The following is a 15560-nucleotide window of genomic DNA, read 5'->3' on the forward strand; positions in this document are numbered from 1 at the left end:
ACTTCATGTAGATGTGCATGAATGAAAATAATTTGTCATGTCAGAGCAAGGGGAAATTATCTACATTGTAGCTTAGGTTTTAACTTATGTATTTACATGTGGCCATTTTTATTTTTTGAGGGACCAGTATTTTAAGATATGACACCCAAATTCTTTTATGAAAATAATAGAAATTCAAAAATATGCCTAAAATTTTTTGCTCTCAAATTTTCAAGACATACCCCTAACAATTTTTTGTGCATTTTATAGGGAAGAGATAGAAAAAAATTTGCAGTCAAATGTTTAAAAAGGAGCATAAAAATTCAACTCTGCATCATAGTTCATTTCTCACTTTTGGTCAAGTCTACAATGAATTATTCCAAACTCTGTATAAATTCTCTCCAACAAACAAAATAACACATTGAGTAATATTTATTTACATGGACACTACCATACTTATATTTAAGTTACTAATAATAACAATACACAGGCAAATTTATTTCACTTGATTTTCACCTGAATTGAGCAAATAAAATAAGTGACAGAGTTCACGTGAAATTCAGGTGAATGGAGCATTCATGTGAAATTCACACAAAAAGTTCACATGAAATTCATGTTAATTTCATGTGAATTTCACATGAATTTCTTGTGAAGCTCAATTAACATGAATTTCATGTGAAAAATATTTGCCTGTGTACACATCTTTAAATCATAACAAAGTATGTTAAATTTTAGTTGTGTTTAGTAAAGCCTTGTTGGTCAACAAAGACCGCAGATTGGAAGATGGTTCTGGTAATTTGGAGCCTGGAAAATAAAAGAATTTATAAAGGTATTAATATGAAAGTAATGATTCCTTTATATTAATACGGATTCCCAACATAACAGTGACCATATAAACTATAGAACTCTCTGTTGATGTACGGTATTAAAATTAGAGTAACGTAAAATGTGAAGAAAAACGTTTTTTTTTTTAAATGTCTAACATATTGGATAATTCTTTTAACAAGTGAAGGAATTATGGTTTACTACCGGTAGTCTTAACAGGGTAGGAAACTGACTCAAATTCTAGCCAGTCCTGAATACAATTTTTCAATATACTTACTATATGGCTATATAGATTTTTGCTAAAATTGGCCAGCCCTACCAAAAAATAGCCAGTGTTGGGCTGGCGGTCAGGCTACAAATTCTAACTCTGCGGAAGTACAATATTGTAGGGTAATTTACTCTTGTAATCAGCTTTTTGTTGATTATTTTATCAAACTTCAACCCATTGAAGACACTGTAAACAAATCTGACATATTAATTTCTATTAAATGTTAAAGTAATATATTTTATAAGGGGCTTATCTTAACTTTGTGTTAAACAGTACCAAGTGGTTTGGTTTTAGCTCTAGGAATATAAAACATATCAAACATTTAGTGCCCTGTCTGATGTCAGAAATGGTTTGTTTGTTTGTTTGTTGGGGTTTAACGTCCGAGCAGCAATATTTCAGCTATATTCAGATGATGAACATGAAATGGATGATAAAATGAACATGGAATGAAAAAAAAAAAAAAAAAAAAGGATGGGACACAAGGACAGTAGGGTCGACAAATTTTGATTGCCACTGGAAAAAGGGGGGGGATGGGTAAGGTCGGGCAATTTAGCCTCCTGTGGCGGAGCGCAAAGGTTCCTACTCCTATCGAATACCACAGCAGGGTTCTTTAACGTGCGAGGAACGTGGCATCTTTCCCAACACGGTGCACCACTATGGTTTGCGGTCAGGTTTTCCGTATTATAGCCTGACAACCCCAGCATTTAACACGCCAGGGGTACCCCATTCCACCACCTGGGGCACACATCCCAGTTGCTCTGTGGGCAGAGCGCCTAGCCCCCGGCTAGGTTTCTGAGAACTATTTAGTCGCCTTATACGACAAGCTTAGCGCTGCTGCATGCCTATTCTTTTAACACCCGGACCTGGTTAGAAGTAGTCTTCTACCAGTAATTTGTTTAGAATAGAAATATTTATATGTGAAATGAAGCACATATTTATTTCCCAATAGCTGATATTTTGCAGTTAACTAAAATCAGCTATCCATGAACATACTAACCATTATGTATAAAAAGTTTTAGCCCAGTGTGACTTGTTGTAGGGTCAAGGGTATCTAAATCAACAGCATCTACACTTTTATTGAATTCAAACTTGGCCCATCTGTAACCAGTACATCTCTTAGCACCAGGACAGCTCTGAATCAAGTTCTGGATAACTGGATGTGACAGACCAAAAAACTCAGCACCTTTTCCTGTCTGTTCTAGGTATTCAAGTTTCCTGCAAATAAAGTGTAAAATAAGTAAATACTTTAACACTTCTATATAAAGTATACATTCTATGAGTTATTACCATGATTCTCTAAATAAAACAATTATTCTTCACTGATCCTATTATTAATCATATTAAGAAGAAAAAAAATGACTCATATCCCATATTTTACAACAGTATTAAAGGTCTTTGTGTTTTCATGGAGGTAGTTGCACTTCTTTTCTTCCTCTGACCTCATTACATTATAAGACCTTTTGTGCTATTCTTCTTTGCTGGCTCAGACACCACTTTCTGTGAAATAAATGCAACATTTTCCTACAAAACCTCAGAGTTCCACAATTTTTTTTTTTGGGGGGGGGGGGAAGCAGAGGTTCAAACTAACATTCAGGAGTGGAACATCCTGGACTTTTTGAAGATTCTTACCAATGGTCCATTTGAGAGAAATCAGGAGTCAACGAAAAGTGTCAATTAAAACTGTTATAGGTCAAAGACCCAAGTAAATGAAATTTCAAAGATCAAAGGTCAGAAAACCTTGGGACTACCAGTGTCCACCACTAATTTGAATCCCTAGAAAGTACTGCTACCTAGTGGAAGTACTGAATGAGCTTGCTCAGAAATGGTATTTACTCTAATAACCTGTTCCGGTTCTGCCCAAGTTGACAAGGAGTATTTTTCACTGAAGTTTTAATGGGCTGTATTTACCTTTCCCTCAAAACAAGAAAAAAAAAACAAAACAAAACAAACAAAAAACAACCAAACAGTGTATTGACACATGTATATAGGACTTACTTGGTCTTCTTCAAAGCCTTAACTAACTGATTATGGCAGTCTGAGATTGATTTGCTACAAAATACAATGTTAGGGTTCTCCTCTGAAGCAATCTCAAACTGAAATGGAAAAATATTGTTCATTACAAATTTTTAAAGTAGTATGATATTTTCAAGTTTAAAACAGAAACTTCACAAATTCATCATAGACCACCTTGGACTTCAGTCCAGTATAAACTCCAGTTTCACAGGACCAATTTGGACAGAATACAGACTTGAAGGATTCAAAGAGACAACAGGGAAGTGGAGATTGGTCAAAATTGAAAATAAGGACATTGTAAAGTCAAAGACATTGAGGTAAAATCCAAATGTCCACAAAAAATGTGAAAGAAAATCAGAGACTAAAGAGAACCATCCTGGAAAATCATCAAAAACTATTAAATGTAAATACTATTTTAATCTGATGTATCTGCCAGATCAAAATATGTAAGTGATAATGGGGGATGATATTTGCTATATTAGAACAAAAGTACAAGACAACTTGAACTACAAGGGAGACAACTTTCAAAATAGTCATCAACATAGCTTAGAAAAACTTGTTTTGTTTTGCTTCATAGAGGGTAAATAACAAGTATGGCAGGTTACTTTATGCTGTTCAAGATACATACATGTATTCTTAACAAAAAATCAGGGACAGGATTTCTAATCAAAAACAATAGTCAGAAGTACTATGAAACTAATGTGAGATTTTTATTTAAGCAAAATGTGACTAAGGTGTAATTGCAATAAAAAATAATGTGTGTTTTGAAAAATTTGTCCTTCAGTAATTTTTTTCACAGAATCATAAATGTTAAATTATTGTGCATGTTATAATTTTCAGTGACCAAAGCAAACAAAACAAATAATACCTAAAAAAAAATGTATTTTGTCATTTTTTTAACACAGAACAAGGCCCTCAGAACAGTAAGGCAGCATAATGAAAGCCTATGTGTGGCATATGACAACATGATAAATGCTTTGCAAGGCATAGCTTGAAACAATTGCAGATTGAACCCAGAACAGGTGGGGCAAGTATTGACACACCATTCAAACTTGATAATCTTGATTTTTGATTGTGATTAGAAATTTGACACAGAATAAGAATATGATCACTAAATTCTACATGGTTCCAGCCCCAACCTCCAAAATCAATCCTAACTTTCTTTTGGGATAGAATTTCAAAGAGATCCATTCCCTTTTACCAAAAGTTATTATCAAGAAATCAGAAAACATTCTGGTCCCTTTGTGACCCCTAATTCTTGTTTGACTCATGTTATTCAACCATACATCAATCCCAGCCTACTTTTAAGGTACAATTTAATTCACTTTATTGTCTTACATCAGTAAAAAGCTTGTTTTAGTCACATAATTCCTAATTGTTTCAAGTCAAAGTCCCAAAAATGAAGCCTTCCATTGGTGGTATGACACTTAGTGGTACAATTTTAAAATGATCCAATTACTACTGTGAAAGTACTTTTATTTTTGGATATCCATGTTCATGGTTTAGGAAAAAACGTTAGTTTGCAGATTCTTGAATTCATGGATTTGACAACTCCATCTCACAGACGTATTAGAAATTTTCTTTCCGTTGGTTTATCAAAGCCACGAAAAACCTCAAAAATTAATACCACACAAACAATAATATAGTCAAGTTATTGTCTGGAAATCAGGCAAATGCAAGTTTTTGGCCCCTCCTTCAAAAAGGGTTAGGGTCACAACCCCTTAACCCCAGTTACCAACTTACCTTTTAAGGTTTAGAGCCTTGTCATAAAATTTTATAAAGACAAACAAACTAACATTTATGCTATGGCATGAAACCTAGTGTAGAGAGACAATGACATGGGCAACAACAGTCCCATACCATCTTCCATTAAAAAAATTGTGTTGTCATATAAGAATTTTGAATAATTTCTACTTGAGGTACTTTTTGTGGTTTTCATTATGAAAATAACATCACACAAAAATTTAAAAAAATTTGCCTTAGCTTATACAATGTATACATTAAGAAAGGATAGTCACATATTAACAAAGGAATGTACAACAAATCTACCTGGACAAGTCATGATTTTCTCTGCAAAAAAAAATAAGAAATCTACAATTGGAACACAATCTACAAGAGTAATAACTGTTACAGTAAAATCCTTAATGAAAAAAAAGCAGAATTCCTTTTTAAATCTAAAGAAAAATCTTGTCTGCCTGACTTCTGTTTACCTATCTACAGTGAATTGACCAATAATGATACTTACAATTGGTCCTTTTCCACCATCAGATATTTTACATGTGTACAGACATCTATTGTCTGGGTTGTTAACATCAACATAAACCCTGGTACTGCAGAAACCTTCAGGGTATATATTGGCTACTGAATGAAATCCAGGTCTGTCATATACAATCTGTAGATAAAATAAAGACATATGTATTGCCATAAATCAGTGGACTACAATTATATAAACATGAAGTTGCACGTGTTGCCATTCTAGTTATAACCCCACTTGTACAGAAATTTGATATCAGACAGCAACCAAAATCCCTTACAACATATGCCCCATCTCTATGAAGCAACAAACCAAATCTATCAGATATCCATCCATTGGAAACCTTGATTTTTGTGTTGAAAATTTTCTCTATCATTCCACTTAATGAAAAATTGCAAAGTTCCAAAAAACAAGAAGTTAATATCTGACAGCACCAAAAATCACTTACATGATATGCCCCATTTACTGAAGCCACACACCAAATTTGAAATCAGTTTTTCCATTGGAGCCAAGATAATTGTAACAATATTTGGATGGAAGGAATGATGGACTGACAGAAAAGGTGATTCAAATATCTGATGGTGGAAAAAGACCAACATGATAAGTGGAAGTATGAAAAAGTTGGGATGAATGCTATGTAAAGAACGGAAATCAAAACCCTATTAAAAAAGCAATCAAAGTGCTGATAGCACTGGGGGCTTCTGATTCTTGTGAAAATTGTAGCATGAACAAAAAATATGTGATGTTATATAAAATTATGATCATACATTGCATTTTAAATACTATTAAGAACTGTCCTTTGTTTAATATGCATAAATTGAAAGTCAATCCATACTACTGATCCTTCACACACGTTTACAAATTTTGTTCCATTTCACCTTTTTCCACATTTTTAAATCTATCCAAAAGTTATACTAACAGAGTATTTATCTTACAATATGATTAAACTTTAACAAAACCAATTTCAGCTTAAGAAAATAACATCCTTAACACAAATTTTCAAGAACTAAACACTTTTAACAATTTGAATTTTCCCACCAAGTTTACTTGGTCAAAATCACTGCTCTTCACTTCCTGCTTATAAATGGTAAAATATTAATGATAGGATGGAGAATATGACTTATAACTGTGTTAAAATGAAAATACTTCACACATTTTATGCTTCCAGACACATAACTGCAAGAAATAAATTTCCTTTTAAAATGCAAATTTATTACTAAATATCTAAAGGCCAAAAAGGAGTCCCTCAAATCTTGAGTTGATATGAAGATTAGATCTAATTTTATATGCAGAAATAATAGAATATTATTGAGCTGATTAATCGAAAGAAACATATTTACTGGTTATCAGAGAGGTATTGAATGATATAAAAGGAATTACATTTGGACTAAATTTTTGTGTAGTTTTCAGAAATAGTAGGGAAGTTCCAGTGATGGACTGGTGACATAAGGTATTTCAATCCTGAAGGATCAAAAACCCAAAAAGTAGGTTACATGTAAATGTTTTATATTGGCTTGACATGTATCCTAACATACCCAATGTTTATTAAAAAGAGGTCATTTCTATCTGCGCTAATCAATGAAACAAGTTAAAAGATGTCAGTATCAACTAAAAATTAAAGTCAACTATCATAAGGGTTAAAATAACATAACATACTTGAATACTATTGGACTTGATATGAGGCAGGTGTAACTTGTAGGAGGGCAAACTCATGAGCTTAACAGGCAATCTAAAAAGTTCATAACTTGATGTTTACATCTAGTCTCTGGTCCAAAAAATAAAAGCAAATATTGATGTATTACAATATGGCAAATTAAATATTAACCTCTCCTATACTGTGAATAGTCAGATCTCCAATGTATAATGGGAATACAGGTCTACCAAGGTTATCTAACTGTAGTGGTGGTATCACTTTCTTTGTGGATTGATTCTTAGAACCTTTCTTTACTGGTTTAGGTGGTGGAAGTCCTTCTGTAAAAATAGAAGTAACTGAATAGTCTACAGAGGAGACTCAATTTGAATGATATGTCACAATATAACTCAGTATCACATACCAGTTAATGGTTAAGCAGATGCTATTGATTTCATGTTGCAGGTAATTAATGTTTTATCTTATTTCTTTTTGCATGTATTACAAAATGTTTGAAAAAGTAAGTAGTTTCAATATTTTTATCCATTTAAACTAACTTATACATGTGTATATTGAGTTATACCTTTATTTCCTAAGTAACATGTTTTTTTTTATTAGATAAGAAATTTCATTACCATCTCATTGACAAAACTCTGTTATGTGACTGTGATGTCATTAACTTTCAATATGGTCTACTTGTTAAATTTTGATTCTAAAAAATTAAAACTATAAGTAATTTTCTGTCCATTTGAAATAACTTCTATATCTGTGGTGCACACTTAAAAATAATCTGTGATGCAGTAATTGATATATCAGGTAGTTGATTTTTTTTAATAAAAATTTTAAAATCTGCTACCAGACAGTTAATTTTCCCTTAATAATGTGTTATCTAGTACAGTCTACATGGTACTGGTCCTTATCAATTATATATATTCTTTTTTTCAGTATACCATGTGCAAAAAATTCAGATTTCTACCTAATATCTGTTTTGTTGTGGGTGGTCTTTTCTTCTCCTGCTTTTTCTTTGGCTTAGCTTTACCCTGTACCACCTCAGGTTCTTCCTTAACCTTGACAACAGTGGGTGGAGTCTTAATGACTGGCATATCAGACTGGGACTGGTAATGCAACACTTTTCTCAACAGAAATCTGGAATTTGTAAACAAATGTTTGCTACATTATTAATACTGTTAAAATTTTGCGCCGATTTCACATCATTTTTTATTGGATATTATTGAAATTGTGTTTTAAAATCAAATACACATGTAAGTTTCTTTTGGCAGTCAAAAACATTCATACAGATCTTAAACAATTCACAATAAGCTGAGTCCATGGTAAAACAAATGGATAATTGTTCTGGTATAATGCACTTTTGCTATCCTTCAGAAAATACAGTAAATCAATACAGCTTCTGTTCAAAACAACTAAGGTTGAATTTTGAATAGTAGACAAAACAAACTGTATTTAGACACAATTTGTGTCTTACAATGCAAATCAGAAACCTCAAGGTGGATAATTTCTTCCATTAGAAATATATGTAATACCTCCTCTCCTCTTTGACTTTTGCCACCTTTTCTTCAACTCGAACAACCTCATCACATATAGCTGCATTCACCTAAAATAACAACGTACAAAATGTTGTCTTTATGAAATTTACCGTACATTTATTCTTGTAATATCCCTCTAAATACATATATCAATTAGATACCGGTATATTTTCTCTTTAATTTCTGACATTGATTTTAATTTTAATACCCTTCTTCAACTAGAAATATTCATAAACAGACAGATTTTAAAAAATATTAGTGCAGTTTAATGCTTATTTTTCAAAATCTTACCTAAAATGCATGTACATAGCAAAATAACAGTGATAGTTCTTTGAGGTTAGGTAAGGATGAGAACAAATAATGGAATTTCAGAGAAAATAAACCTACAAATATCAAATCTTTGATGACTTTCTTCAACCTTTTGAATTTTCTGTAATACTGTTTCTGTTGCAAGGATCTTGCAGATGGTCCATGGGTCTGCCTGGAATTATAATTGCATAATGTTCTATTTAAGTATTTCAAAAAATATCTGAATTAGTACATTACACATGTAAGCTATGTGTACAAATGTATGTAACATGAACAAAAACTCAAACAATTCACAAAGTTTAAGAGTATGTAATTTAGACAGTCCAGACAATACTGTGTATTTATTATACCTGTAATTCTGTATACAACAACAAGAGGTTAGGTGCTACATGCTACTGGTATATATTACAAACAAAACTGTCAAAAAATACATATTTGTGTAAAATTGTACCTTAGAATTATTAATTATGCTATTTTCATGGCAAACAAAAAAGGCATGAATATCAAGCATTCTGAGAGTATTGCATGGTAATGCAAAGTCCCCAACCAGAAGAAAAATCTGTCGATGAGAATAGCATATAAACTTCATGCATATTTGTTAACAAAAAAGTGTGGAAAACTGAGTTTTTGCATTAATTTTCTAAATCCAAGGACCATAATGCAGCAAAAAAAAAAAAAAAAAAAATCAACAAATTGGGGCAAATTTCAATCTTGATCTGTAACTTGTCTAATAAAACATAAAGAGGTAGACCTAGGATAAGGGACACAACTCTTACAAATCATTGGAACGTTTGTATTCAGCATTCTCCATCAATCCAATGAAAGCATCAAGGTAACTAGGACTGATTTCATTCTGTTTTAAACGAAAGCTTGATAGGCTTTGGCGAAATTGAATATGATACAAACATATCACTGATTTCAAGAGTTATGCCCTTTACTCTAGGTCTACAAATGTACCTCTTTTAACACTACAACAAACTTAGTATTTCAAAACAATGAAAATTAAAACCTGTGAATATGTCTATTTGACAAAATCTGTGAAAATAAATATGTTTACTAATCTAGTGAATCTTATATCACTCTGTAAACATAAATTGTACAGTTTAACTTCAAAAATGTAATAAAATCATACTGAATTAGTTTTACACTTTTAACAAATACATGTACCTTGAAGGTTGTTGTTGCAGTAAGCTTTTTCCAGCACTTTGGCCTGATATTTGACCACCAATCTGAAGTAAAATACAAAATGTTTATGAACAATTTTGTTTTCACACATTTACTGTGTGATATATACAGTGCTTTTCCTGTAGCTATGAAAGAAGAAGCACTCTTTAAATGTCTTTCATAATGGCCAAATAATCAATAAGGTGGTTGTGGTCATTGTAAAACGGTATAGAAGTCGAAAAATTGTAAAATGAAAATTAAGGATTGTATGCCACAACAGAAGATAAAGTCAGACCATACAGCTCTGTGATTTTTATGCAATATAAATGTCCCTCTAAGAGGCTGGTAAATTTTGTAGGGTCAAAATATAACCAGAAAACGTATGGTGAATATGTCAAAGAGACAAAAACCCTAACTGAATAAAAATATCAGCCCAACTGGCAAGGCCACCCATTGGTCTTCAATAAACAACGAGGACACTCTCACACCACAGGGCAGGCTGCAGCTGGCCCTAAAACATCATTATACACAGGTACAGCAAAAAAGTTGACCCTATATGCTCAAGTAATATAAAAATAAACTACAGGTGAAAACCAAACAAGACATAGAGAGGCCAGAAACTTCTGACTTGGTACAAGTGCAATGTGTTGGTCTTAAAATACTTTTGCGTGATCACAACCCTCCCCCTTCAAAACCTGGCCACTGTGGAAAAACTGTTTTATTTATTTTTTAATCTTTGGAGGTCAGAAAAGTCAATGGAGAAATGAACAAATCATTGATCTTATTATACAGATACAAAAATGTACAAAATGTACCTTTGTCTTTGAAACACTGTAGATAAGTCAATGATTTCTTCTGTCACCTTGTGTTAAGTAAATATAGAGTGCAGTGTTCCAGCTTGGGTCTGAGGGCAGAAGGGTGCTGGTTCATCAGGAGGGCACTTTATCAAACATGTGTACGCTTGGAAGAGCGTTTATCAGCTGTACTTCCAATGCCCATTTAATGTTACTTAGGGGTAACTAGGCAGCCATCAATCAATCAACTAACTATTCAGTCAAAAATACATTGCTTGAGTTGACATATTCCCCATTTCTTTTCTTATTCATATATTTACATGAATATGCTATTTATTTGATAGAAATAAATGTTTTCCAATACTTATTTGTCTTTTCATTTTTGTGTTTGTAAATGCTGGTAGGTAGTTGCTATCTACAAGTAATAACTGGAAATAAAAACTTAAGTGTTCATTTTCTTATACTTTTATTTTATTGGTAAGACAAATTACATCATAGTAATGTAGACAATATTAAGATGTAACAATAGATGAGTAAGTAAACCTTCATGTTGAAAAACTGATAAGCACTAGAACATAAAACAAAGCAAAAAAAACAATGTTAATAAGTTATCCATTCAAAGTGAAAGTATATAAGCATAAAACAATACAATACAAAGTTAAACATACAAAAAAGACAAGTAATGGAAAGCACAAGCACAAAGCATATCAATTCAAAACCCTACTGAAGTGAACTATACAATGTCAATACAATCTAACATGAAGTACAAAAGTAAAGCACTATAAATAAGCACAAGAACTCAAAACTTAGACATGATAAGCAACAAAACACTATTATAGTTGACATTGTACAAAACATCTAACAATAAAGTCTTTATAAGAACTGATAAGACAAAACATTTTACAAAAGTCAATATCACAAGTTCATATAATTCACTGGACTATCTGTTGGAGTCTCCGATTTTTAACCTTAAAGAACTGAAGTGTCACAGTGTCTATTAGATCTTTGAACATTTCACCAGTACAGTTCATCTTGATTTTAAGTAGGCAGTTCAATGTTGATGTCTTCATATTGCTGCGGTGACTGGTCTTTATGAGCTTTACCTGTGAAAACACCCATTCAAACTCTGCTGTGCTCAGTGGTAAAGTTGCAGCAACTGAGTAGAGTCTGGAGGTCAGCAACAATGGGTTGGTAGGATCATACAACTGAAGTAACTGCTTGGTTGTGGGAAAGCCATCTGTGGTGTTTTGCTTGTTTGATAGTAACAGGTGCCTGGTTGAATGCAATCTGTACGGCTTTAAGACTGGTTAAATTCAGAAATTTCCATACATGACTGGTTTCATTTGCATAAAAATTTTTTAAAAATCATCACAGAAATTCATAAACAAAACGTGATAAGATTGAATAAAAATTTGAAATTGAATCGTATGCATATCAGCAGTCAACTTTCTATTCTGAAAATAAAAAATCTACTTGCAAGTTCACAATTTGTGACATATTTTAGGTAAATTTTATTCAGTAGAAATAGCAAGTACCGAGTGGAATCTCTGTTGAAGAACGAGGTTATAGAACAATTCTGCTTTGCAACTTTCTGGTTTTCACTCTGAAGTTGAGCAAGACGTCTCTTGTAAGAAGGCATTGCTATCGAATTACGATTACGAAACTTTATCAAAAAGACTCGCATTTTATTAGTATCTTCGGCTTGGTTGACATTTTGAGTGAGAAGCACGCTCGAAAAAACCGTTAAAATGTGATCAAGAAATTAATCCTAAGACCATTAACAGTGATTGTACAAACAGCGACATCAAAGGATTAAATTAGTTAAATTGTAATTTTACCTCACTAAATGATAATTGATTAACGACCCAAGCCATAAAATCAGTCAATGATTGACCGGATATATGCACCTGTTGAGATGTCAATATTGCCGACGGCCTATTCATAAAACGGATCATCTTTATCATATTGGAGGCACATGGGACCGATGCACATAAGGGGGAATTTTATATTTTACAAAAAAGGCATCAAGGGCGGCTGAGAGGGCACAGAGGGTGGTGGGAAGGGCACCAAGGGCGGTGCCCTTCTAAAAAGGGCAGGCTGGAACACTGAAGTGATTCACTGTACCCTTGTGCAACATCAGCTTTACATTAGAAACTCGTCCAGTAGAAATGACCATCAAATTATCTGTATCCACATACAAGTAACTTTGATAACACCATATTACAGTTGTAAAATACTAATAAGCTTAAATGTATAGAATTTGTGTAAAAATTCATCATACTGAATTCGTCAAGGCAAAACACTATATCCAGTGTGGGAAACCATTTTTTCCCCCAACTTGCCATACTGGCTAGTGGAATATTGATCATGCTAGCCAAATTCAACTAGCCAAATTGTTTTGTTTTTTTTTGTCTGTATTATCATCTGTTTTCCGTTGGATTTGACTGTCTTCTGCCTTTCTATTTCTTTCTTCAACTATCCATTTCTGAACTCATATTTTAAAAATAAAATTATATTTCAATAGATTCATCATTATGAAGCAAGAAAACGTTTATGATTTGCCTCTTGTTCATTTTTATTTTGACAATAAACAACTAATTTGCAAGGTAAAATTTCATAAATTACCAAGACAATTTCGTTTGACTACTAATATGAGATCAGGACATCGTAGGTTTTGGCACATCCCGTTTACCGGAAACCAAAATGGCTGATCGTAAACAATGCTTTACAAGTCAATAAAATTGTGCAAAATTCACTTGACATATTCAAGCTAAACTTGTTAATATGTAGGGAACATATTTTTAATGTATGATGTTAAGGGATGTTTAACTGAATAAGCTATTGGCTGGTTAACTTTCCTTGGAACTCGCCAACAAATGACGGTCGCCATATTGACGAGTGTAAGCTAATGAGAAATTGCCAAATTACACATCTACTTGTATTTGGCGAGCGGTGGTTTCCCTCACTGTATATCACGATCCATTGAAGCTTAAGAAACTGGCAAATTGCCATCTTATACAAAAATGGTTTAAAGAGGTCAATGGTATTTGATTGGAACTACTCTGATAATTAAAAAAAAAACTTCTGGTTGAAGAGATTGTGTTAAAACCCTACTCTATGCCAAACCCTAAATTGTTTGACCATTAATTTTACAATCATCTGGAGTGTCTGTGACCAGCTCAAACTTGGGAAAAATCATAAATGGCATGAAGCCTAGATTGTATTTCTTGAAAAGGAAAATTAGCCCTTTACGCTTCGATCCTCACTCCCCCAGGCTATATGTTCCCCGTGTTATTTTACTTATAAATTTAAATTAAAACTGGTAATCCCGCCATTGTACACAACACTACTTCTCTAGAAGCATATAAATACATATGAAACTTGTAAAGAAATTTCAGCAAGATGACCAAAAAATTGGCAGATTGGCTCTAAAATTTGGTTTCTTGTAGGGAGGTCGGTAGTGCGTTTATCGATTTTCTTGCGAGGGCAAAATTCTCAATTTTGAGTCAACTTTAACACGTTAGAAAATGGTCAAAAATCCATTGCATGACAATAAAAAATATATGTAATTGAAGTTGAGACATTTCTCTTTCTAAATATACAACTTTCATTGTTATTGGAGTTGATGGTCATTTGGTACAAACGTTTGAAGTGACAATACTTAGAGAAAATGGCCGCCTGAAAAACTATGTGTCAAAGATCATACCTATTTCAAAATTCATTCCGCAAGCTATTACTAGACCGATTTTCTTCATTTATGGCTTAAATTTGTGGAAATATCTTCAATTTTGATAATCCGGTTGTCAGGCTAATTTTTTTGTTCAAAAACATATTTTTGTACACAACACTACTTCTCTAGAAGCATATAAATAAATATGAAACTTGTAAAGAAATTTCAGCATGATGACCAAAAAATTGGCAGATTTGCTCTAAAATTTGGTTTCTTCTTGTGCTGAGAGTGTGCATGGAATTACAACCAAACATGTGAAACCTCTAAAGATTTGATCAGACAAAGAAGCTCCAAGACTTAAAATTAGGGTATGAACTTATGTCTTTTTTGGGGGGGAGCGTTTCAGAATTTAAGACAATTGACTGTTTTGACATACATCATTACATGTCTTACTAATGATCTGGTAACGGTAAATCCTTTTCTACGCTATTACCTTTCCAGACAACAAACTTATTTGCTGTGCTGCAGATTTTTGTAAGGATTGTTTGTATAAATTTGCCTGGTATTCGTTCAGAAACACAGAATTTTCGCTAAAAAGACGTTTTTCCTGAGCCATTTTCCTTTCTTGTTGACATCTGTGTTAATTTAGTGCTTGAAAACTCTTAATCCGAATAACGCTTGAAAACCTAAAATTATGAGTGCATATACGAACCTAAACCCAGTATGAAACACAAATTTACTAAACGATTTTTTTTAAACAATAATATATGTTAAAAATTTTAAATACCAGAAAAAACTTTATGTACAAGGGAAGTTCAATGTTTAAATTTCCTATGCACTTGGATTACCATAGTCATTTTTTATTAGATAATAGTATATTATAGAAGTATAATATAGGAGAGTTTTTCGTGATGTCATCACTTACCTGTGACTTGGTTTTGGTTGGCAAAAAATTCATTGAGTGGCATGGGACATCAACTTTAAATCGTCATAACTGAAAACATTCTTTTGGTTACTTTCACTGCCAATAAAACTCTTTTTATCCATGGAATATTTTAAATAAATATTCAATTATTAGACTATATGAGCATAAAATTTTTAAAATAATTT

General features: G+C 32.7%; 1 protein-coding gene across 2 annotated transcripts; it reads right to left on the reverse strand.

The window, feature by feature from the left end:
* Positions 1-396: 396 nt before the first annotated feature.
* On the reverse strand, positions 397-15107 carry LOC148621692 (transforming growth factor beta regulator 1-like). Of its 2 annotated transcripts, XR_015921228.1 has the most exons (11): positions 14944-15107; positions 9990-10051; positions 8901-8994; positions 8511-8581; positions 7946-8115; positions 7165-7310; positions 5331-5477; positions 3068-3165; positions 2070-2287; positions 642-783; positions 397-568 (listed from the first exon to the last, which is right to left on the reverse strand). XR_015921228.1 is itself a non-coding variant. In XM_088576327.1 (10 exons), the coding sequence occupies exons 1-10, from the start codon at positions 15064-15066 to the stop codon at positions 704-706; spliced, it is 1209 nt and encodes a 402-aa protein (XP_088432453.1). In that variant the 5' UTR covers positions 15067-15107; the 3' UTR covers positions 397-703. The 2 variants fall into 2 exon arrangements, 1 of the variants encoding a protein (XP_088432453.1); XM_088576327.1 differs by having other exon boundaries at positions 397-783.
* Positions 15108-15560: the final 453 nt, after the last annotated feature.

The sequence above is a fragment of the Perna viridis genome, chromosome 3 (assembly GCF_037379345.1).
Source record: "Perna viridis isolate PV_CMFRI_1.1 ecotype Kerala chromosome 3, ASM3737934v1, whole genome shotgun sequence".
In the NCBI taxonomy this organism is placed as follows: domain Eukaryota; kingdom Metazoa; phylum Mollusca; class Bivalvia; order Mytilida; family Mytilidae; genus Perna; species Perna viridis.

Bases quoted from the DNA above. Each gene is read 5' to 3' on its own strand.
- LOC148621692 (XM_088576327.1), bottom strand. From the start codon at position 15,066: ATGGCTCAGGAAAAACGTCTTTTTAGCGAAAATTCTGTGTTTCTGAAC. The intron at 8,116-8,510 runs GTATTACATATA...TACAAATTCCAG, and splicing joins AAAGTCAAAGAGGAGAGGAG to ATTTCTGTTGAGAAAAGTGT. The intron at 784-2,069 runs GTTAGTATGTTC...TTTATTTTCCAG, and splicing joins AAAACTTTTTATACATAATG to GCTCCAAATTACCAGAACCA.